The sequence below is a fragment of the Sebastes umbrosus genome, chromosome 22, assembly GCF_015220745.1.
Source record: "Sebastes umbrosus isolate fSebUmb1 chromosome 22, fSebUmb1.pri, whole genome shotgun sequence".
NCBI lineage: Eukaryota > Metazoa > Chordata > Actinopteri > Perciformes > Sebastidae > Sebastes > Sebastes umbrosus.
The window spans coordinates 6,008,059-6,031,889 of NC_051290.1; the positions used below are offsets into that span (position 1 = coordinate 6,008,059).

Here is a 23,831-nt window from a genome sequence, read left to right on the forward strand (position 1 = left end):
TTTATTTATTTTTTTAATTTATTTATATTAACCCCTGGCATGTTTTGTGTTTTATGTTATTTTATTTATTTTTTTGTTTGTTTATATTTATCCCTTTATTTCCTTTATATGTATTGTTTATGTGTTAATTTAATTGTTCTTTGCATTACAAATTTAAAATAGTCTATTGGAAAAACAAATTACATGTTGCAAATATTACATTGGGGAATCTGCTAGGAAAGACATCTAGGAAAGTACACAGTCGTCTAATTAATTATTTAAGGGCAACAGGAATAATGGAGAGAATTTATTTATTTATTTATTTATTTATTTATTTATTTATTTATTTATTTATATTAACCCCTGGCATGTTTTGTGTTTTTATGTTACTTTTTTATTTATTTTTTTATTTTAATGTTTGTTTTTATTTATCCCTTTATTTCCTTTTTTATGTATTGTTTACCTATGTGTTGATTTAATTGTGCTTTGTATTGTTTACAAATTTAAAATAAAGTCTATTGAAGAAAAACAATTAAATGATGGAAATATTACATTGGGGAATCTGCTAGGAAAGTACACAGTCTAATAATTAATTATTTAAGGGCAACAGGAATAATGGAGATATTTATTTATTTATTTATTCATTTATTTATTTATTTATTTATTTATTCATTTATTCATTTATTTATTTATTTATTTATTTATTTATTTATTTATTTATTTATTTATTTAATTATTTATTTATTGACTGATTTCCTGCCAATCTACTTCTACACACTCTAGTCCAGTAGGTGGAGATAATGCACATTTAAGCTGGTTTGCTAACCGCCAATAAACACCAAAGAAGGAGAAGAAGAAGTACCAGTAATAATCACACTTGTAATCCCTAAAGAGTGAAAGGAATCGTGCAACAGGCACTCTCAATTTTGGAGTTGTGATATTTCCGACAGCATTTGAAGGCAGCAGTTTAAAGTCCTGCCCAACCAGGAAGAAGAGGAGAACCTGCAGACAACAGCAACAGTAGGTGTTTGTTTAATTGCTTTAGTTACTGTTTATGACAGTCATGTTTCATCAGTGAGACATCATAGTAAAATAAACTCTTGTCTGCTAAGCTTCATGTTTGTTTTTAAATGTGCAGACAAAGTGTAAACAACAATAGCTTCCTCTCCTGTTGAGGTGTGTCTGTGGATTTGTTATTGTTATTATTGAACAAAGTCAAATTTACAAACAACAAGGCTTATAGATCATTGCATTAGAGTAAAAGGACAAGGTGCATACAGAACAAGAACAAATAAAATATGTAAAATTATACATGAAAATAATAATAAATGTACCTGTAATTCATAATCTTCTATTATACTAAGAAGTTTCAATGCATTTTTGTTTTGCATGACTTTAAGGGCTTTTATGTAAGAAAGAAACTCAGAATGAAACTCATTAAACTTATAGGTTTCACTTTCATATACTTGGATTTGTGCAAATAAAATTTTTCAAGAATGAGAATGTTTTCCACCAGAAAGTCATCTTTGTTATTGTCCATGACAAGTCCACAAACACCATAAACAATGTCCTTTTGAGAGAAGTTTCCCAGATGAGAAACTTTTGGGAAACTTCCGTTGGAAGTTGACCTATGAAGTATCCTATGAACTTCCTCTCAATCTGCACCTGAGAGGATAACTTCCACAAATGTGTGTACATAATAGCTTTGTGACAAGTCTAAAGTTATTTTCATAAAACAGTCACTGTATCCTGACAGTAGTGCATGAGACAGGTAATCTGAAAAGAAAAAAAAAACCATGTGCCTCGGTGTCCTCCGGTGCTCCTAATGGCATCTGCAAGATTTCACAGACCGGAGGGAAACAACCAATCAGAGCCGAGCTGGAGCCTTGCCGTCTCTGAGCAGCTGTCACTCACTCACAAACTCCAATCAAACGGTCAAACTAGGCAGCGCTGATCAAATATGGATCAATATTCTGTTACTGTAATGCCTATTTTTCGCCTCAAATGTTTTCAGAATCATCTTGTAGTGTACTATTTAGCTGTAAAAGGACACAGTTTGTGACCCCGCCAGCCATGTTGAGATAAATTGAGGAAATACCAAGCACCGCCCACCAGCCAGGTCACAAACTTTCTCATTTTACAGCTAAACGGTACACGTTCATGTTTTGAAATTTGCAACCAGACCTAATGGTGCAATCCTTTCTCAACAGCAGTCTTGTCATTCCACGGGAACCCCCCTTCTTGAATCACTTTAATACAGGAACAGGGGTGAAGAGGCCAAGAAACGGGGAACTCCATCCATCCCAGGCAACACTATGGACAGCCAGGAGGTGGGGGATTTACTGGAGGAGTGCTTCAGAGCAGTGGCAGCAGCTCCGAAGTCCACCCAGCCCACTGAAGCACAGAGGCTGGACTACTGTAGCTGCAGAGGTCAGACACCAGATGGTGCTATTTGTTCAGTTTTCATTTGGGCATGAGAGGAAATCAGATTGGGATTTGAGTAAAGAGATTTGGTGGTGGAATTACGTTTACGTAAGATCCACACACATATGGTTTGTGTTGAGAATCAGGGACAAAGGCATCAGTGAATCCAACATGGAGTTGGTTTGAATTTGAGGGGATTTCCTTTTGTTTAGCTAATGCTTTTCAGTAGCGCAAACTGGGGCAGTTCTCATTATATACCTCTCTCTAAACTCAGCATGACCCAGTCCCAGTCCACATAGCCTATAACAGGGGTTGTCAACATTTTGTAACTTGAGGCCCGCTTCTGATTGTTAAAAGAATTCTGAGGACCGACTTCCCAAATAAATGAGGAACTGGCTTGACTTATGAAATACAACTTATTTCCCGTAGACTCGCTGTGTGCAGAGCTGGCCTCTCTCCTGCAGGAGGCGATGGAGATGAAGTGGCCCTTTGTGCCGGAGAAGTGGCAGTATAAGCAGTCAGTCAGTGCCACTGACAAGACCAACCTCAGTGACCTCATCAGCAAACACCTATCTCAGCTACTGGTAATAATGACACGGCTACGTAATGGTTCTCTGTGTGGTGTCACTGAAAACAAATTACTTACTTATATTTATGTTTGCTGTGTTTCCAGGCTGTTCTAAAGGCTTCCATCGCGGCTCGGGAGGCACGCACGGCGCTGGCCGTGGTCTTCCTCGTCGACCGCTTTCTCTACTGGACAGACGAGTCCAGTCGGCTGCTGAAGATCACCAAGCTGCTCCACAGACGCCACCATGACACCCCTGTGGCCCCCCAGCTGGTCATACGACAGGCCAGAGTCTACTTGAACTCTGGTACAGTGCAATAAGTCAAGGCCGCGCCCCCTTTTGGGGGATAGAAAACTGAAGATCCCATAGACTTTAATGCAATTTGACGTATGTTTGGATTGTAATTTTGACAAGTTTGTATGCATTCATCTCTTGTTAAACAAATGTTTGTTTTATACACACGTCTCAACTCTTCAGCACAGCGTTATTACTATTACCGGTTTGTTTAAAGTAGAAGTTTGGAGACATGTTTCAACTTCTTCTGTTGACTCTGTTACCGTCTACGAAGGAAACGGGATTGTTTTCAGACAGGATTGGCGTGATCATGCGAGCCTACTGTGGATGACATATTGCCGGTCTGATGTATACTTCAATCTTAGTTTTGTAGGGAGCCACTGGCACTAAATATATGTGAATGCATGAGTAACACTTCATACATCATCCTAATTATTGTTTTGGAAAATAATGTGCAAACTCGTGACGTGGAAATGTGAAAAGTCTTTATCATCATTACACATAGTCTTTATAGAGTTATTTGATGTTTGGTTTAGTTATACAGAGCTGGTTAAACATTACAATCACATCCCCCACAGGCAAACTACAGAAGGCAGAATACATACTGAGCAGTCTGATTAACAAGAGCGGGGCCACAGGTAGGTGCTGGGTTACTCTATCTGCCTTTAATGATGTACTATGATGTTTTTTTGACAAGTTAAATAAAAGGCAAATCTTCGTTTTCTTATACAGGCTGTTGGGTGTACCACTCTGAAAGTGACCGGGCTCTTGTCCAGGCTGTTAGTGTTCAAGTACGTGGGATGGTTTTGCAAAAGCTAGGTAAGATATTCATCCTGATTGAAAGAAAATAGTTCACTCTGCGCATACGTTGATGTCACGGCTGTTTTGTTCTCCGTTTCAGGCCTGTGGCTAGAAGCTGCCGAGCTAATCTGGGCCTCTCTGGTCGGCTACTACGCACTTCCTCAACCTGATAAAAAGGTCAGAGACACAACCATAATATTGCCATCACAACTGCCATGTTATGAGCCTGCACAACATGCAAAACATGCACAAACATGCACATTGTTATAAACCTCTGCTCTGCATGTCTGTATATGTTAAAGGGCATTGGAACCTCTCTTGGCATACTGGCCAACATATTGGTGTCTATGAATGATGAGGACTTCCACGCTTTTAGGACTAATCCAAATAATGATTTGGTAAGTTTATCTGATATAATGATGTTTTTTAAGGGGATCAAATATGTTTAAATATGCAAATGAGGTATTCGCTTATTAAATATGTGCTAATTTGCATACATTTCCAGAAAAGAAATCTGAATATTGGATAAAGCCAGGTTCAAAATGATTCTTTCATTTTGTTTGACATATTAGAGTCAAAGGTTTTTACTGAGGGAATTTTGGATATCTCTTTTTATCATTTCATCATCCTTTTATACCGTGTATACCAGAATATAGATAGAAATAAAACTGGAAAGTTTGATTTATGTTTGTGCTACTGACGTGGAGATTTCTGAATAAAGATATGTATTGTAAAATTCCATACATTTTGCAAGACATAGGGTAAAACATTTTAACTAATAGATATCACCATGAAACATCCCCAGTTGATTACTGACATTAAGACAAATATTTTTTGTATTGCAATATTTTATTTTATGTTTAAATATGCAAATGAGGCATTATCTTATGCTAACTTTTGGTGAATTTAAGAGAAATCTGCAGACGCAAATAGACAAAGTAGTAAAATAAAACACCTAAATGTGTATTTTGGATGTTTTTCTTTCCACTAGTCTGAAAGAAGACATGTTATGGAAGCAAAATAGCCCAAAATATCAAAATTGACCAGTGCTTAAAAAACGATGTTTGTGCCTGGGATGTCTCCCCTTAATATCGTTGGCTTTGTATAATTTCTTGTCTACATCTCTCTGATTGGTTGGAGCAGTCTTTACTTGGGGACAGGAGTCATCGTCTTCTTTCAGCAGCCCAGGCAGCTAAGATGGCGGTGGTATACAGCCAGTACACTTCACTCTATGTGTTGACCAATGTGGTAAGTTGTTCCACAACAGTTACCCGACATAAATCTAAAAAATCTGACACTTCTGAAGAGCTTAAATCTTACTTATTGCTGCTTTAATTCTTCCTCTTCTTCTCTCTGACCATCTTTAGGCAACTCAAGGGACCTGCTTGTTATCATACAGTTTCTCAGTGGAGTGCCCTGCCTCTCAAACGCAGTCTTTCCTCCTGCAGGCCAGAGAGGCATTTGCAATCGGCCTGCTCACCAAAGCAGAGGGCGAGCTGGTCACCAGCAAGCAGGAGCTTCACACCTTCCTTAAAGCCGCCTATTCTCTCAACGTCGCTCACAAATGGCTCGGCACTCCGCAGGAGGTTGTGGCGCAGGCAACTCAAGCTTGCCAAAAAGCTTTAGCACATTTCTATGATTACTGCAATGCAGATACTCAAGACAAAGACGGCCTCTGTGCTGAAATCATGCAACTGGTCGCTCAAGTCAAACTTCTGTTGCGAGTGGAGCCTTTCGTTAATTCAGACAAGGGGTCTTTCATCCCTGACAGCTACAGAAACGTCAAAGACACATCGGTAAATTTCACTCTGGAGGGTTTCGCCAAGGTGATGCAGAGATTCAAGAAGTATCATGCGTCACTGTGCGAGACCACCAGCACAAACTGTAAGGGGACCAAAGACGAGGTAGATGGGGCGTGTTCTGGCGGGATATGTATTTCTGCACTGGGGACGACCATTTGTACACTGAACACAGATTGTAGCACTGAAGCCTGCAAAGTGTCAGAGCCACAACAGAGAGGTTCAGATTCATCTGCTGTGCACCCACCTCAAAAGCCTGACATGTGTCCCACACTAGAAAGTACTGATAACCTTGGATCTTCATGGCAGAACTTCTCCCTGAGCAGTTCAGGGTCTCCAAGGCCCAGCGGCTTCACAGGAAGTAGTGCCGTTGAACGTGAAGCAAATGCACGTAATCAGAGCTGTCTGACCACTGAGGTTGATGATGATAGGTCAGACAGCATGCTACAACCTGCTGATGAAAACAAGAAGCAAGACTTCCAGAGTCGTAACTCTGGTGTCGGTTCCCAAACAGTCCTGAGATCTCCAGTACCTGCCACTTCCTCCTCCAATTCCAGCGGTGATTCAGAGAAGTTTGAAGTGATACAAGCTGGAATAGAAACGCAGGGCACCGATGAGGCTCAGATGACCGACGTTGGCGTGACGCTGAAACCGTCGGCGGCCGAGGGAGCAGCGCTATCCTTATCCCAGCTGGCTCTCAGGACAACCACCAGCTCGCTCGGTGACAGTTTCGGTTCCCAGTCGTCGTGGGAGAAAATTTCAGTCGACCTGATCTCCACCACAAACGGAAAACCTCAGCCAAGCAGCCTGTCAAAAGCAGGAAGCAGCAAGTCACCAGAGTCTGATGGGAGCTTCTTCCTCTTGGAAACCGTCGATTCTGAAACCAGTGATTCAGCTCATGATCCCACACACAAAAACCACACATCTGGATGGGAGTTCAGACCTCCGGAGAGCCTTAATGTTGACCCAAATGAGGACACTGAAGTTGACTCAGTATCTGTAAACCCTACCAAGAACTCTTCAGCAACCCCACACCCAAACCTGTCCCAGTTTGTCCCAGAACAGTGTGCCTCCACTGAAACCTCCACAAGGAGTTCATTTGAGATGCTGGAGGAGCATCAAAGTGGAGACCAAAACAGTGAAGTTACCTCTTCAGAAAAAGTAAATGTCCCTCAGATGAAGAACCCCTTGTGCTACAGCTGCCTCAAGCACAGCATTGTAGCTGGTGTTGTCCCCGAGAGTCAGTATTCGTTGTCCCAGCAGGATTACCAAGCCCTACTGGCTGGGGTTTGCCATGAATGTCTGCTGAAGAGACTTCAGAGTGACAAGACAAAATTCAAACTCAAGGATCACAGAGCTGCCTACAGTAAGTTTGAATTCCAATTGTTGTTTAAATTTGTCTATATCATCAGTACATCTCTTTAGCTCCGCTAGCAGTGCAGCTCTAGGGATGGCAGTGTCGGTCTGTTGGTCCACCACTTTGGTCCAGACTGATGTATCTCAACAACTAATGCATGGATTGCCATGAATTGTAATCACAGACTGTATATAATAAGTGGATGTAGTCACTGTGATGTCACCCATTGGTTTGAGGACTACAGTTTTGAAGCCTAGAGTTCAGCATTTTGTCCTTCTGCAGTATGTACTTCTTATATATAGTCTATGATTGCAACTGTCTGCTAATCTCTTTTAGGTGCTCTTCATTTAAAGTTCTCCAAGGCCACAGGACTGTGGACAGCCAGGGAGACCTGTGCTTACATCGGGGAGCTGATGGGGATGGAGGGCAAGCAGAGGATGGCTATATGGGTTCAGTTTTTACACCAGGAGGAACGGTTAAGCAGGTATGCAGCTGCACGTTCTAGGCACAATTTGAACACAAAAGTCTCACTTTGTCTGTGTATTTATGTCCGTGTAGTTATGTGGGGAAAGATTACTTGAAGCCAAAGGAGATCCAGTTTCACCTGAAAGATGTGGAGAGACAGATGACAGCCCAGTACTATGTGACTGAATTCAACAAGAGTCTTTACGACAAGGAAGTGATGGCTCAGATCTTCTTCATTCCCTCGGAGGCACTATTGGTGAGGCCAAACATAAAAATAAATGCATAAAGGTTTACTTCATTTAGGGAGAAAACAATTATCAGTTGCTGCATTAGAATTAAAATCCCTTCATTCATAAATACCACTTTAATAGGACCCCCTACACAAATATATAACTTCAGACGCAGCAGAATGCCGAATAGCCCGCAGCAGCCTTGGAGCAGTGTTGGTTGAAATTCAAAATTGAATACCCCAGTCCACCCTCCAGTTGTCAATTCACTGCTAGAAATGTACTCTCAAGACAGTAGTAGAGCCGGTACTTTGTTAGTTATCAGTCTAGAATGTACTATGAGCTGTTAAAAAGGGAAAACAGGAAATGATGATGAATAATAGTAAATAATTGCTCAGTGGTGAGTTATCTTTATTGTCTTAGCACTTCCCTGATACACACAAAAAACAGAACTTGTATTCTGGATTAAATGTACCATTTTGGCCTAAATACCTCTTGTGCAACGCTTCCACTTTGAGTAGTGACAGAACACTCAACACCACATGTAATTTACCTGTAGAGACACAATAAAGCCGTTGGCTTACAGAAGGAAATTATACTGCACAGCCATGTTAAAGACGGGCTTTAAAGGCACAATTAGTAACATTCAGATGATAGATGTTGCATCCTCCCTCCCCGGTTTCATTGCATTTACTTCACAACAAGTCGTTGCCAGGCACTTACCGTCAATCTCAGCCATTTATCCCTTTTTTCCACACTAACTGACGACCCAGAGAAGAATCATTTTACTATTGGCTCACAAGCCTTGCTAGAAGTGGGAACCAAATGTCAGATATCTTCCACAGAGATAAACAAAACATTCATTTTGGACCAGCCAAGATTTTTTTAATTATTAATTCACAATGTATATAATTAATTTTTTTTTTTCAGGAAAAGCCATACTGTTATTCGGCACCTTTCCAAAGTCTCTGTAGATGTTGTTTTGTTTTTTTTTTCAATATTCGTCTACATAAAAATGTTATCAATAAGACCGTTAAATATTTCCTAATTTGTTTTCTGTACTTGTGAACAGATTCTGAATGGAAACGAGATTGCGGGCTGCGTAACAGTGGAGCCCTACATGCTTGGAGACTTTGTCAAACTGACCAACAACACTGGAAAGAAGGACGAGAAATTCCAGGCTACAGAATATGGCCTTGCATTTGGACACTTTACCTACCTGCTCTCTGACTGCCAGGAAGTTGTTGTAGACCTGCAAGGTGTGTCATCCACAGACCTATGGTGTCTTCTTGTCATATTGGAGAGGGAAAGGTATATATATTATATAAAAGTTTGTTCTTAATGCATCATTCTCTTTCATGTTTTTCACAGGGTGGGTGACAGCCAATGGCAAAGGGCTGACCTACCTCACTGACCCCCAGATTCACTCCACCAAGACCCCCAGATGCCCCTCCAACTTTGCTGCCAGAGGCCTCAGGTACTTCCTGGACGAGCAGCATGGGCCAGAGTGCAATGTCATTTGCCAGCTGCTCAAACTGCCTCCAGTGGTCAGACAGCCTCATGTTCTGCCTTAGAGTCCTTGAGGTGTTGCCAATGTGTAGCGTTTATGTTCCCAGTTAAAGCAGCAGCAGGTAGAATTGGAGCAAATATGATTAGAAAAAAGTTATTTTTATAAAACAGAATTACAATATACTGAAAGGTTATTATGAAATTCTTGCCCAATGATGGCAAAAACTTGTTTGTGGATTTGTTTTGCGTTGTAGCCTACAGCAGGCTGCTCTCTGGGTTTGGCATAATATTCGTAGGTTAAATCTAAAATGTAAAAAATAGCGTCCCATACAACATCCTCATACTGCATAATGTTTGTGTGTGTGTGTCACTTCAGTTGGGAGTTGACCTATGAAGAAGCCTATGAACTTCCTCTCAGTCTACACCTGAGAGGAAGTTCATAGGCTACACCAAGTCTAGTTTTCTCTCAGAACACTTTATTTACAATATGCTGAAAGGTTATTATGGATTTTTTGCCCAATGATGCCAAAAACATGTTGCCTACTGAAGCTTTAAAGGCAGAATGAGTCAGATTTGTCGATTGTGGTTTGTAAAGGCCCAGACACACCAACCCGACATCAACGAACTTCGCGTTTTCTCACGTCGCCTCTGTCTTTGCCTAAAATGTGCACTCAAACACACTGCAAAGACTAATAACTCTCCCTTCCAGCAGGTTGTGGTAGTCTGTATTTGTCATTCAAAAAAGGGAAACCAGAATAACGTTGTTATGAAACGTACATGAAACAAAGCGGCGTTGGACGACCACTTTCACACCACTCTCACTCACCACTGAGTTTCATTCCAGATGTTGCTGTGAAAATATCGGTGTATTGGAATGGTCAGATGAGATGAAGATGGAAACTGAGAAGAGCCTTCTGTGTTTTTCCTCTTGATTTTACTCGTTAGCTTGCTTTCCTCACGTCCGTTTCTCTTCTCGTGCACTGATTCGTTTCAGCTGAACAGCCAATCAGAGTGATTTCTTTCATCGACGAGCGCCTTCGCCGATTCAACATGCTGAATCGGCCGAAAAAAACTTGGCCGACGGCCGACGTTGTGTTTTTGTAATCAATCACTGTCTCTTCACTGTGTGACTGGATTGCTGTCTAACTGGTTTGACAGTGCAGGTATCACATGTGACCTGACTGACTGACATAATCTTTATTGTGAAGCTCGTGCTTCATGAAAATTTTCCATCATCAGCGCTGTGGAGATCTGATCTTACATCGCCCCTGTTCACACCTTCACGTTGGCTATTCAGCTTTGTTGCAAAATCAACATTTCAAATAAAATTGTATATATATAATACATAATTGTTGGATTTTTTTCAACTGCAGATAGAAAATAACCTTGAAGACAACATGAGTAGTGACTTTCAAAATGTATGTAAGCAGGTTACAAATGAATAAGATGTATTATTTGAACTTAATGGAGGGAGTGTGATTGAATACACAGCCTCAATATGAATACTGTAGTTCAGCCAGTCAGGTGACCGTTGTACACCGTTAAGGTCAGACAATCTTTTTAATGTTTATTTGTCACTGACAAACATTTGTTCAACATTTCCGATTATGTAACTATATATTATGATAACAAAGTATTGTTATTCTGCTCTTTTCCCCTTCAAACCTATCACGCTGGTGCATGAGTCAGAAAACGCCCAAATTAATGCAGCCAGTGTTGATAATAATAATAATGAAGGAGAAAATGTTATAAATATAGTAAAACTGCATGATTGACCTCAACTTTTACTATGTAAAAGTCAAATGCATATGTTTGCAAATGCAAATAATGTATGTACTTGATGGAGTAATGACAGCAGTTCATCATATGACCTGCACCTGCACATCATATGACAGTGATGTCATTCATGGAGCGATAAGCACACGTGAGCCTCCTCTCCATTCAGCAAAAATCCACTTCTGGGTTTATTAGCCTCCATCTTTTGTAACACAACAACATTCTTTACCCCTGACCCACTGTGCACAGCGACACTACATGCACTTACTGAAAACCTATCTGCATATTGCACTGAGCTCAGCAAAATAGACTGTACTACGTATTTTAGGTAAATATGTTCAAACATTTGTATAGATATGATATTCATTAACAATTCTACACACAATCTTGGGTACAATTTCCCCTCCATGAAAAACATTAACCACATAAAGAGGAACAGACGTCATTTATAGGGAGAGATACTGGCTCTTACAGCCCTTTATCTTGATGTGAGTCGGAGGACAGCAGCTTTTCACCTAGGTGATTGGCTTTCATAGGGTTGAAAACAAACCCTGGAGGCAGGACTTCCCTCCCCCTGAGCCTCAGTGTGTGTATTTATAAGGAAGTGACTCGAGCACCAGAGTGTTTGTTGGTTGCCTCTCAACGAGAGCGTTGAATCCAAAATGATGAGACTCTTGGTGGTATTAATGTGCTTTCTGGCAGGCTGCCTGTCTCAGAGGCCTCGTCCATGCTGTAAGTAAAATACATTTCTCAGTTTATTATTATTTCTTATGCATGCTTTGTCAATACTTAAGAATACTGTCTTGTCATTGCTGACTTACACTGTGATCAGGCTTATTTAATGCTGTGTCAAATTGTGTGCTAATGCATTGTTATTTAATTTCATCTTCTTCAGCAAGTCCTCCTCTAATGAGCGGAACCTTCACTGTGGTGAGTGTTTACTGTGTGTTACATGAGCATCATAAAGCAGCACCTGACCTGAGCATGATGACTAAGCACATTTACAATATGTGAAAGAGAGAGATGTAAACTAACTCACATGATGATGCTTTCTCCAGACCACACAGAATGAAAAGCTGTGGATTTACTCCAAATACCTGTACGATGCAATGGGAAAACGGATGCGGCTCATGGAGCTGGGCTCCTACGAGAACAAGTCATTCACCTATGATGCTCTTCTGCTCTACAGAGAGGTGACCAAAGCAATGACATGAACATGCCAAATGTTTATTTTAGAGTGCAGTCGCTCCAGATCAGAAATGAAAAGTACAAGGAAAATCATTTTATTGAAGTCGAAGCACAGAGATCCGCTTTGAAAGATTACTCCAGCTGGAGTGTGCTTAAAGTCTCTACTCAATGTCTAATATTTGAACAATCTCAGGAGTGAATAATTCAAATTCTGATTCAGAATATTGTTTTTAATTTCAATGAAAAGTTGTCTTTATTATGAGTTCAACAAAAAAGGATCCACACAAAAAGACAACATCTCAGAAATACAACACACAGGACACATAATGGTATGGAAGCCCTTAGCTAACTTTATTAAAATGATAGTAAACTTGAAATTGTAATTCCACAATAGCGTTTTAATTTTCCACATATGTACGTGTTATTTGAGTAAAAAAATAAAATGCAATAATCCAATTTTCATTTCAAACGCACGTCAAATTGTAAATGCGGTATTTACCTTTATATAGAGAGGCCCTTCCCTTCAGGTGGACCAAAGGGGACCTTATTTTTGATAAAATATGAACGGTAGTCAACGGGGAGAGACAAATAATTGTTCGATCACATTTGAATTTAAAACATAATTTAGCAAGTCAAAAAAGTCACAGTTTGTCGCATTTAGTTTTGTGTCAAACTGCTCAATGAACTACATCTCAAATGCAAATTTAATTATTGCATTTTTATTTTATTTTTTACTCAAATAACACATACATATGTGGAAAATGACAATGCTATTGTTGAATTACATTTTCATTTTCAAGTTTATATTATCATTGTAATGAAGTCCTCTATGGGCTTCCATATACTAAGAGTTGCTGTTCAGAGGTGCAGTGACTCTTAAATTGTTATGGGAGTATAAATTTTATGTGGACCTTGCAAATGATTTACAGGAGGACCAAACATCTTTAATGTTCATGTGTTAGAGTTCACAATAACTACATTTATCTGTCTGGGTCAAAATATAAAACATAAATCCAAGTGTGTATGTACAGATTTAAGTGCATAAAGAGTCAATGTTACATGACATTTGCAGATTTTAGAGATATTGTAATATTTAATTTCAACTTGTTTTACAGTAATTGAACAGTGCTTTATTAAAACCTTTTTTTTTTGTACATAAATTTACATGCAAAATCATAAGTAAGATGAGGCAGCACAACCAGAGAAGCAGGTTTGCAAGCATAACATACTGTACGATTAGACAAAAGAATCACAGACAGTCATGTGCTACAGTACACCACATGACTGTCTATACCTGGTTCCTCTCTCTCACTCTGAATGAATTAGATAACATATACACAGGAAATTATAATAGGAATAATAGTCATCCTCATCCCACAACTTTCATCCATCAGGCTGCCATGTATGAGATTAACGAACATGACCGCACGTGCACCAAAAAGCCTCTGAAGACAGACTTCCAACCAATGGGAATCCCAAAAGATGCGTCTCTGCTGGGCCAGATTGTTCTGGGCAGCTCAGCTGGACCTCTAGAAGGACTCCTGGTCAACACTTGGGCGGGAGATCTGCCAGATAAATCAGGTTAGAGAGCATATACAGTAATGGTTGCCTTAACTGTCTATTTATCCATCCCAGTATATTAATACATTCATTTTCATCTCTGACCTTACAGGGAAGTACATGAGCACAGTCACTGAATTCGGTTGCGTTCCTGTCAGCACTGTGTACCACACTGACATGTATGGATGGGTGATGATAAGGTTAGTTTAACACTGTAAAAATCACTGTATAGGGCAGAAAGGACAGTGATGTGACAGGCCAGAGAGTGACACTTGAAAATCAGAAATATTTGCATCCGGCTAATTGATCGTTATGTCACCATCTTTCTGTTTTCCAGCCTCTATAACAACGTCATAGGGCTTGATGACCCCGGTCTGCTCAACCCTCCAGACTTCTGCACGGGAGTGGAGATGAAGGCTGACGAGGAGCCAGCAGACTTCCTCAGCTTGTTCCTTAACAAGCATTGAGGGCCTCAAATGGAGGCAAACAAGTGGAGCTACTGAATCAGAGCTTTGTTATGTGGTATATATCGCATTAACTCCTTACTAAGAACATGTGTAATTTCAAGCATCTTGAGCATCTCAGAAAAATATTCTGCAGGATTTGACATTTTCATTTTTTTTTTTTAAATCATATTTCTGTCTAGAACTTAAAGCTGCACTGAATGAATGTTTTCATACTGACAATGGATTAAAAAAAAAACTCCCTCTTTCTAACACATGCTGATGTATGACCACTTGTCTTTTTTTTTATCAATACTAATATGAGAATAAAAAACAAATGCATATATTTCTACTTGTCTCTGTGTGTAATGACAACTTGCAATATACAGCACTGTGATATTATGGCACAACTGATGCATGACTGGAAGTTAAGGGCTTAGTGATAACATTTTTATGTAGAAGAATATTTAAAAAAAAAAAAAAAAAGCCTTTAGAAAAGGTGCCAAATAAAAGTTTGGCTTTTCCTAAAAAAAAATCTTATGATTGTGAATTAATCATTTAAAGGTGTAATACCTCTAAATCTGAGGCCATGGTTCTCAGCAGGAAACCGATGGATTGCCTACTCCGGGTAGGGAATGAGTCCTTACCCCAAGTGAAGGAGTTCAAGTACCTCGGGGTCTTGTTCGCGAGTGAGGGGGCTATGGAGCGTGAGATCGGTCGGAGAATCGGAGCAGCGGGGGCGGTATTGCATTCGCTTTACCGCACCGTTGTGACGAAAAGAGAGCTGAGCCGGAAGGCAAACCTCTCGATCTACCGGTCAATCTTCGTTCCTACTCTCACCTATGGTCATGAGGGCTGGATCATGACCGAAAGAACGAGATCGCGGGTACAAGCAGCCGAAATGGGTTTCCTCAGGAGGGTGGCTGGCGTCTCCCTTAGAGATAGGGTGAGAAGCTCAGTCATCCGTGAGGGACTCGGAGTAGAGCCGCTGCTCCTTTGCGTCGAAAGGAGCCAGTTGAGGCGGTTCGGGCATCTAGTACAGATGCCCCCTGGGCGCCTCCCTAGGGAGGTGTTCCAGGCACGACCAGCTGGGAGGAGACCACGGGGAAGACCCAGGACTAGGTGGAGAGATTATATCTCCACTCTGGCCTGGGAACGCCTCGGGATCCCCCAGTCAGACCTGGTTAATGTGGCCCGGGTAAGGGAAGTTTGGGGTCCCCTGCTGGAGCTGTTGCCCCCGCGACCCGATCCCGGATAAGCGGTTGAAGATGGATGGATGGAGGTTTTGGCGGGTCCAAAATGAATGTTTTGTTTATCTCTATGGAAGATATCTAACATTTTGGTTCTGGTATAACGGTGTTGGTTTCACGTGGTATCTCTGGGTCGTCACTTAGTGTGGAAAAAAAACAGATAAATGTCTGAGATTGACGGTAAGTGCCTGGCAACAACTTGTTGTGAAGTAAATGCAATGGATTACTAATGGTGTCTATTTTATCAGGACCGAGGACTCAAAGAAAGCCTGGCAGTGGAGGCAGACTGGGAGCCTCACCAGCTTGTTTATAAGGAAGAGAGCGCTCTGAAGCAGCAGCATATTCACATCTCTGTGCATCTCAGCCATGCAGTGAGTATAACAACAGATGTTGAGTTCATTTGTTTATCTAGTTTTCCTCTGAATGATGATGACACATGCTGATTGTGCTGTTCTGTTTTTTGCTTCAGCAGTTATGAGGAAATATCATGACTGCGTTGCCAGCTGTGATGTAAATGCTCCATTTATAATAAAACACTTGTTTCATTTTAACAGCTTCCCAACCACTGCTGACTGGGACCCTCGGTGTGGTGAGTTTTTAATCTCCTTACAGATGTTATTATGCACCAAACTTCCTGATAATACATTAAAAATATTTTATCCACCAGCTCATCCCTCCACCTTTCTGTGAGGAAAAGGTTGATGATGGTTCAGTGAACTTCTTCAGCTTGTTTTAAAATAGAATATTTGCAGAAATGGAGTTCACTGTGATGATGACTGCTGTATACGACTCTTTGCACTTTATTATTTCTCTCTTTTTTAGCAGCAGTCATCGCCGTAGTAGCATAAGTGAGCAAGTTTCTGCAAAATTCCTGATTTTGTTCTCTAACATGTAGCCTGACAATATTACAAGTAAGTAAGAATAAGACTCAGCCACAAATCAAAGGTTATAGCCTCTGCTTTAATTGAATTAAATATTGTATTTTGTTGAATATTTCCATCTCTAGTAGTATTAAATTAAAAAAAATCAAAGTGAAAAAGACAAAATTCAACATCCTTATCCTTAATCTGTGTGTTCTACCAATACCTGCTAGCTAACAAATAGATATATAGCATTAGAGCGACCACAAAGTTTTCACATTGGAGACAACTGAAAAAAAAAGCAAAACCAAAAGGAGCAGGAACAAAGTAAAATACTATGCATTTACTTGTTCAATTAATCAATTAATGTATGTATATACAGTATATATCCCTCAATTCCTAGATAAAGTTTTTAAAGGCAATATACTCGTGCAAACACAAGAGGGCAATGTTGCACTTTAATTCCCTCACAGGTACTTTGGGAGCTCAGTTTACCTGCATTTTAAAAATGGTATGTGTTCATACAGTCATTCATCATTCAAAAAGATACAATAACACGGTGATGATCATGTATATGGATATTTTTCTCATTCAGGAAAACTCTTTACTGATGATAAAAGTTTCTGCAACATGACTACCTGCATCACACGCATTTTTAAAAATATTCTCCACGTAGTCTCACATGTGACATCAATTTATAGGCTTCATCGTTAACTAAATATAGATTATACAAAATGGTCAGTGGTTAAAAATGTTGTATATTTTGCATTCAGGAGAAGATTAAGTTCATTTAAATATTTCACACAACAGGCTGTTAAAATGCAAAAGGCTTTTATGGCAGTCTACAGGACGTGTTCAGCCTTTTAGCGGATAGAGAATCACCATTCACCGGAGAAACAGAAGTAAACTACACTTCAATTTCAGAGCTCTGTATTTTTTACTAGTTTCTTCTGTGAAGGTTTTCCCTCCTTGTGGAAGACTTTCCCGTCGGGCTGCTCTCTCCACTTCAGGGTGACTCCACTCACTCCTTTCTCCTTCAGGCTGGCCTGGAGCTGCATGGGAAACACAAATGGTAGACATTTGGAAACATCAATCTACATTGTTTGTCGGAAGCTAGCTTTCTTTTGGCCCGCTATCTACAGGGACACGAGAAGAGAGGACACATTCAAACAGAAAAAGGGAAGATTAGGGCTGTCAAAGTTAACAATAATAACGTATTAGCGCAAATTTGTTTTAATGCCACTTGTTTCTTTAACGCAATCGATCTTTCGGAGGTTTTAGCAGAGTCAGTTTTAAAGATACTGGCATCATATAAAACTAGAAAACTGAAGGAATCCATTGGTACCAACCATGTCATACTAGCTTATCATAAAGGAGGCTAAATAACGCTCCAAACTTATGCAAAATTTCGGCGAGGAAAACTGTCAGGGACATTTTTAAAGGGGTCCCTTGACCTCTGACCTCTAGATATGTGAATGTAAATGGGTGCTATGGGTACCCACGAGTCTCCCCTTTACAGACATGCACACTTTATGATAATCACATGCAGTTTGGGGCAAGTCATAGTCAAGTCAGCACACTGACACACTGACAGCCTGTTGGGCTGCAGTTTGCCATATTATGATGGGAGCATATTTGTTATGCTAAATGCAGTACCTGTGAGGGTTTCTGGACAAAATTTGTCATTGTTTTGTGTTGTTAATTGATTTCTAATAGTAAATATATACATACATTTGCAAAAGCAAGCATGTTTGCCCACACCCATGTTGATAAGAGTATTAAATACTTGACAAATCTCCCTTTAAGGTACATTTTGAACAGATAAAAAATGTACACTTAATTTGCGATTAAATATTTTAATTGATTGTCAGCCCTAATATAGATTTTTAATTAAAGTGTGGATTTTAGAGACTTGCCTTTTTCAGGATGTCTGCTTTCACAGCATCATCATTCATATCCACAGAGGCGTCCTCCGGCTTTATCCTCAGCTTTACTATCTGCCTCATCACTGGTGCTTTGACACAGAGAAAAATACTTGGAATTAACCTTTGTGATGCCAAACTCACAAATAAATTAAATTCATACACGTTTGAGTAACATTCTGATGTCATCTCTCTCTTTACACTGGAGGACAGTAAACCACTCACGCGGTGGAGGGACGCTGTAGCAGACAAATGGTAATGTAGTCTCACAGGGCCATATCTTCCACTTTCCTGATGCCATATCTGCAAGACCACATATGATGCTCATCGAGCCAATTACGTTCCCATCTGTGGACCAGTAGCTGGTTGTGAAGCTGCTCCCATCAGACCAGTACATGTGAGGATCTCTGAACAAACCTATCCATGCCCATTCTCCACTCGGAATCAAGCTCCAGATCTCCTGGTTCTCGGTGTCGTTCCTCACAGTGGCCAGGTCTTTGAAGTTCTCTCTGCAGTACGTCTGAGCACTGCGCCAATTCATTTTTTCTCTCACCGGAACAAATTCAGGATCCAGCTGTGTTCCTGCAGTTTGGAGAAAAAAGTCCACATATTGAATTTCAAAATTTCCAAGATTGAAATATGCCTTGATACTGTATATCCTTACCATTGTTACAGATAAATGCGTAGTTCGACATGCAATCATCATCCCACCACCCTCTATTGTGTCCAATGTTCACGCAGAACTGTTGATATGAGTAAAAGTCTGGTTCATTGTCACTCTTGGTTTCCCAGTTCCTATATTCAGCTCCAGTCCCTTTGTAGCCGTCTGACCACCTCCAGTCGATTCTAGTGTACGCGCCGATCCACACCCAAGAGTTGTAGCCAGAAGATGAAACTGTGCTGACGAGTTGGTTCATATCTGAAGACTTTGCGATGGTGGCCAGGTCCGTGTATGTCTCTCTGCAATAAGTCTGCGCTTCAGTCCAAGTCTTTCTATCAGCAACATAGTGGTACTGGAGGAGAAGGCATGTGGAGATGTTCCAGCCTGTGAGGAGAACATGTGTTTGTCACATCTTTTAACCTTTTAAGTGGCTCAAACTCTGTTTTGGTTTTGTAGTAAATCCTCCTTCCTGCACAGTTCCTAGGGGGGCGGGACTTAGCCTCAACCTCTCAGGCCACACCTGAACTGATAAGAGGCCTTGATTAGGCCCTGCTCCCTTCGTTGGGCTGCATGTGATATTCACTGTGATATCTTCCCCAGTTGACAGCCCACCAGATGCACTATTTAAGTAAGTTATGAATATTTTCTATGGTTTTTTTTTTGACATACTATACTACAACTTTATTTCTTTGCTCAATAGTGAATGTGTGCTTTGATTTGATTAAGATATTAGAAATACATTTGTTTAATGGTTATTGTTTTAATTTTCTTTTTAGTTTTTAAATCATAAAAAGTCATAGTATGTCGGAAAAAAGTCATAGACATACTATACTATGACTTCTTTTATGTTTTTCGACATACTATACTATGACTTTTTTTTTTTTTTGGACGTACTTTGCTATGACTTTTTTTCCCAACATACTATACTATGGCTTTTTTTCAACATACTTTACTATAACTTATTTTTATTTTTTTCGACATACTATACTTTAAATATTTAAATTTTTTCCGACATACTATACTATCACTGTTTTTTATTTTGTTCGACATATTTTTTATTGTTTTTTTGCCATACTATACTATGACTTTTTTTTTTTCAACATACTATACTATGACTTTTTTTCTTTGCTCAATAGTGAATGTGTGCTTTGATTTGATTAAGATATTAGAAATACATTTGTTTAATGATTATTGTTTTAATTTTCCTTTTAGTTTTTAAATCATAAAAAGTCATAGTATGTCGGAAAAAAGCCATAGTATAGTATGTTGAAAAAAGACATAATATAGTATGTCGAAAAAAGTTTTAAAAAGTCATAGTATGTAAAAAAAAAAAGACATAGTATAGTATGATGAAAAAAAAAAAGCCATAGTATAGTATGATGAAAAAAAGACATAGTATAGTGTGTTAAAAAAAAAGACATAGTATAGAATGTCGAAAAAGAAAAAAAAGTCAAGGTATAATATGTTGAAAAAAATTTAAAAAAGTCATAGTATAGTATGTCGGGGGAAAAAAAAGTCATAGTATAGTATGTCGAAAAACATAAAAGAAGTCATAGTATGTATGTCGAAAAATATAAAAAAAACAGTAATAGTATAGTATGTGCATATTCGCGCTCATGGGACCCGAGTGTAGTTCGTTTATAGCCTAACATTAGCTTTTTACTTTTGCCAATTGCATTTATGCTTAAAGAAATCATTAAAGTGGTGTTGATTTGTTAAGAGTATCTTGCTGAACAAAACGTGCAAGTATCCATCCTTCCATCATATTGTTCTAAGCCCTAATACACAATTTATTTCAATTCATTCATTTCTTTTTTTATTTATGACTAGAACAATTTGACACACAGTGCTGAGCTGTATCTCAAATTAAGAGATGTGTACCCTACTTCTATGTGACATCTACTGCTGAGCTGCCATCTCCCCCTAATCATTTTTTAAGTCTTTAAAGTCTCCATCAGTGGTCACAGCAAAAAAATACATATTTCAAATATTGTTTCAAACTAACCAGGACAAGACATGTGACTTTATTTATTGTAGCATTAGATTATTATAAAACAATATCAAAGAATTGACTGACCTGAGAGATACAAGACAACCAGCCAGATCCTTTCCATCATGATGCTGCTCTGTGAACTGTTTGTGTCAGTGCATGGTAATGAAAGGAAACTTTACCGTTATCAGTGTCTTAGGCAAATCTAGGGAAAGTCAACACTAGCTCCTCTAATACATTGCGCTCTTTATGCAAAAAGCATTGTGTTGGATGACGTCAGGAAAATTTGGGTAGTGATAGTGATCAAAGTTCAGATGAAAACAGAACTGTGAGCTGGCATTGAGCTTCAGTGAGGTAACCTTCTGGAAATCACAAGAATAATTGTTTGTGTTTTCTCTGAATATTCAACATATATCCCCATCAAGACAGCAGAGGAGGTTTATTATTTTATATCCATGTCACTGACCCTTATGTCGAAAGAAATTTAAAAAATGAAGTCATTGTAAAGTATGTCGAAAAAATATCATAGTATAGTATGTAGAATAAAAGAAAAAGAGTGATAGTATAGTATGTCAAATGAAAGCCATAGTATAGTATGTTGAAAAAATAAAAAAGTAATTTTATAGTATGTCGAAAAAAGTCATATTATAGTATGTCAAAAAAATAAAAAAAAGTGATAGTATAGAATATTTTTATTTTTTTGGACATACTATACTATGACTTTTTTTTTTCAACATACTATACTATGGCTTTTTTATTCTTTTGACTTAATATATTATGGCTTTTCTTCAACATACTATACTATGGCTTTTTTATTCTTTTGACTTAATATATTATGGCTTTTCTTCAACATACTATACTATGGCTTTTTTATTCTTTTGACTTAATATATTATGGCTTTTCTTCAACATACTATACTATGGCTTTTTTTAGACATACTATACCTTGACTTTTTTTTTTTTTTTTTTGACATACTATACTATGACTTTTTTTTTTGGACAGGACTTTTTTTTTTTTTCAACATACTATGCTATGGCTTTTTTTCGACATACTATACTATGGCTTTTTTTTCCGACATACTATACTATGACTTTTTTTTTTTTTTGGACATATGACTTTTTTTCAACATACTATGGTATGACTTTTTTAAATTTTTTCGACATACTATACTATGACTTTTTAAAAAAAAAAAATTCGACATACTACACCTTGACTTTTTTTTTATTTTTTCAACGTACTATACTATGACTTTTTTTTTTTTTTTTTCGACATACTATACTATGACTTTTTTAAAACATTTTCGACATACTATACCTTTATTTTTTTTTATTTTTTCAACGTACTATACTATGACTTTTTTTTTTTTTTTTCGACATACTATACTATGACTTTTTTAAAACATTTTCGACATACTATACCTTGACTTTTTTTTTATTTTTTCAACGTACTATACAATGACTTTTTTTTTTTTTTTCGACATACTATACTATGACTTTTTTAAAACATTTTCGACATACTATACCTTGACTTTTTTTTTTTTCAACATACTATGCTATGGCTTTTTTTCGACATACTATACTATGATTTTTTAAAATTTTTTCGACATACTATACTATACTACTAGGCTGTTTTTTTGACATAAAATACTATGACTTTTTTTTTTTTTTTCCGACATACTATACTATGACTTTTTTGTTTTCAACATACTATACTATACTATGACTTTTCTTTTTTTTTGGACATACTATGACTTTTTTTTTTTTCAACATACTATGCTATGGCTTTTTTTTAATTTTTTCGACATACTATACTATGACTTTTTTTAATTTTTTCAACATACTATACTATGACTTTTTTGTTTTCGACATACTATACTATACTATGACATTTTTTTTTTTTTGGACATACTATATGACTTTTTTTTTTTTTTTTCGACATACTATACTATGACTTTTTTAAAACATTTTCGACATACTATACCTTTATTTTTTTTTATTTTTTCAACGTACTATACTATGACTTTTTTTTTTTTTTTTCGACATACTATACTATGACTTTTTTAAAACATTTTCGACATACTATACCTGGACTTTTTTTTATTTTTTCGACATACTATACTATGACTTTTTTAAAACATTTTCGACATACTATACCTTGACTTTTTTTTATTTTTTCAACGTACTATACTATGACTTTTTTTTTTTTTTTCGACATACTATACTATGACTTTTTTAAAACATTTTCGACATACTATACCTTGACTTTTTTTTTTTTCAACATACTATGCTATGGCTTTTTTTCGACATACTATACTATGATTTTTTTAAATTTTTTCGACATACTATACTATACTACTAGGCTGTTTTTTTGACATAAAATACTATGACTTTTTTTTTTTTTTTCCGACATACTATACTATGACTTTTTTGTTTTCAACATACTATACTATACTATGACTTTTCTTTTTTTTTGGACATACTATGACTTTTTTTTTTTTCAACATACTATGCTATGGCTTTTTTTTAATTTTTTCGACATACTATGCTATGACTTTTTTTAATTTTTTCAACATACTATACTATGACTTTTTTGTTTTTGACATACTATACTATACTATGACATTTTTTTTTTTTGGACATACTATATGACTTTTTTTTTTTTGGACATACTATATGACTTTTTTTTTTTTCAACATACTATGCTATGGCTTTTTTTTATTTTTTCGAGATACTATACTATGACTTTTTTTTTCGACATACT

At 37.8% G+C, this 23,831-nt stretch overlaps 3 protein-coding genes across 3 annotated transcripts; 2 read left to right on the forward strand and 1 right to left on the reverse strand.

Moving 5' to 3' along the window:
• Window positions 1–869: 869 nt before the first annotated feature.
• Window positions 870–9,598, forward strand: alpk1 (alpha-kinase 1). Its single transcript, XM_037759665.1, has 14 exons — window positions 870–999; window positions 2,190–2,409; window positions 2,833–2,987; window positions 3,077–3,275; window positions 3,842–3,901; window positions 3,996–4,082; window positions 4,165–4,241; window positions 4,367–4,462; window positions 5,208–5,312; window positions 5,432–7,229; window positions 7,557–7,704; window positions 7,779–7,941; window positions 8,985–9,171; window positions 9,284–9,598. Exons 2-14 carry the CDS (start codon window positions 2,295–2,297, stop codon window positions 9,484–9,486), a joined length of 3,393 nt encoding a protein of 1,130 aa, XP_037615593.1. The 5' UTR covers window positions 870–999; window positions 2,190–2,294; the 3' UTR covers window positions 9,487–9,598.
• A 2,171-nt stretch (window positions 9,599–11,769) lies between these two features.
• epdl1 (ependymin-like 1) lies at window positions 11,770–14,737 on the forward strand. The gene is made up of 6 exons (XM_037759645.1): window positions 11,770–11,929; window positions 12,093–12,127; window positions 12,256–12,390; window positions 13,780–13,966; window positions 14,058–14,145; window positions 14,283–14,737. Exons 1-6 carry the CDS (start codon window positions 11,860–11,862, stop codon window positions 14,410–14,412), a joined length of 645 nt encoding a protein of 214 aa, XP_037615573.1. The 5' UTR covers window positions 11,770–11,859; the 3' UTR covers window positions 14,413–14,737.
• Window positions 14,738–17,262: 2,525 nt separating this feature from the next.
• Window positions 17,263–21,676, reverse strand: LOC119481235 (macrophage mannose receptor 1-like). Its single transcript, XM_037758000.1, has 5 exons — window positions 21,159–21,676; window positions 19,085–19,465; window positions 18,646–19,002; window positions 18,415–18,512; window positions 17,263–17,550 (listed from the first exon to the last, which is right to left on the reverse strand). The coding sequence occupies exons 1-5, from the start codon at window positions 21,196–21,198 to the stop codon at window positions 17,419–17,421; spliced, it is 1,008 nt and encodes a 335-aa protein (XP_037613928.1). The 5' UTR covers window positions 21,199–21,676; the 3' UTR covers window positions 17,263–17,418.
• Between the last annotated feature and the right edge of the window lie 2,155 nt (window positions 21,677–23,831).

Bases quoted from the DNA above. Each gene is read 5' to 3' on its own strand.
- epdl1 (XM_037759645.1), top strand. From the start codon at position 11,860: ATGATGAGACTCTTGGTGGTATTAATGTGCTTTCTGGCAGGCTGCCTG. The intron at 11,930-12,092 runs GTAAGTAAAATA...CATCTTCTTCAG, and splicing joins TCAGAGGCCTCGTCCATGCT to CAAGTCCTCCTCTAATGAGC. The intron at 12,391-13,779 runs GTGACCAAAGCA...TTCATCCATCAG, and splicing joins CTCTTCTGCTCTACAGAGAG to GCTGCCATGTATGAGATTAA.
- LOC119481235 (XM_037758000.1), bottom strand. From the start codon at position 21,198: ATGATGGAAAGGATCTGGCTGGTTGTCTTGTATCTCTCAG. The intron at 19,466-21,158 runs GTCAGTCAATTC...TTCTCCTCACAG, and splicing joins GGTTGTCTTGTATCTCTCAG to GCTGGAACATCTCCACATGC. The intron at 18,513-18,645 runs GTGAGTGGTTTA...TCTGTGTCAAAG, and splicing joins CTACAGCGTCCCTCCACCGC to CACCAGTGATGAGGCAGATA.
- alpk1 (XM_037759665.1), top strand. From the start codon at position 2,295: ATGGACAGCCAGGAGGTGGGGGATTTACTGGAGGAGTGCTTCAGAGCA. The intron at 7,230-7,556 runs GTAAGTTTGAAT...AATCTCTTTTAG, and splicing joins GGATCACAGAGCTGCCTACA to GTGCTCTTCATTTAAAGTTC. The intron at 7,942-8,984 runs GTGAGGCCAAAC...ACTTGTGAACAG, and splicing joins TTCCCTCGGAGGCACTATTG to ATTCTGAATGGAAACGAGAT.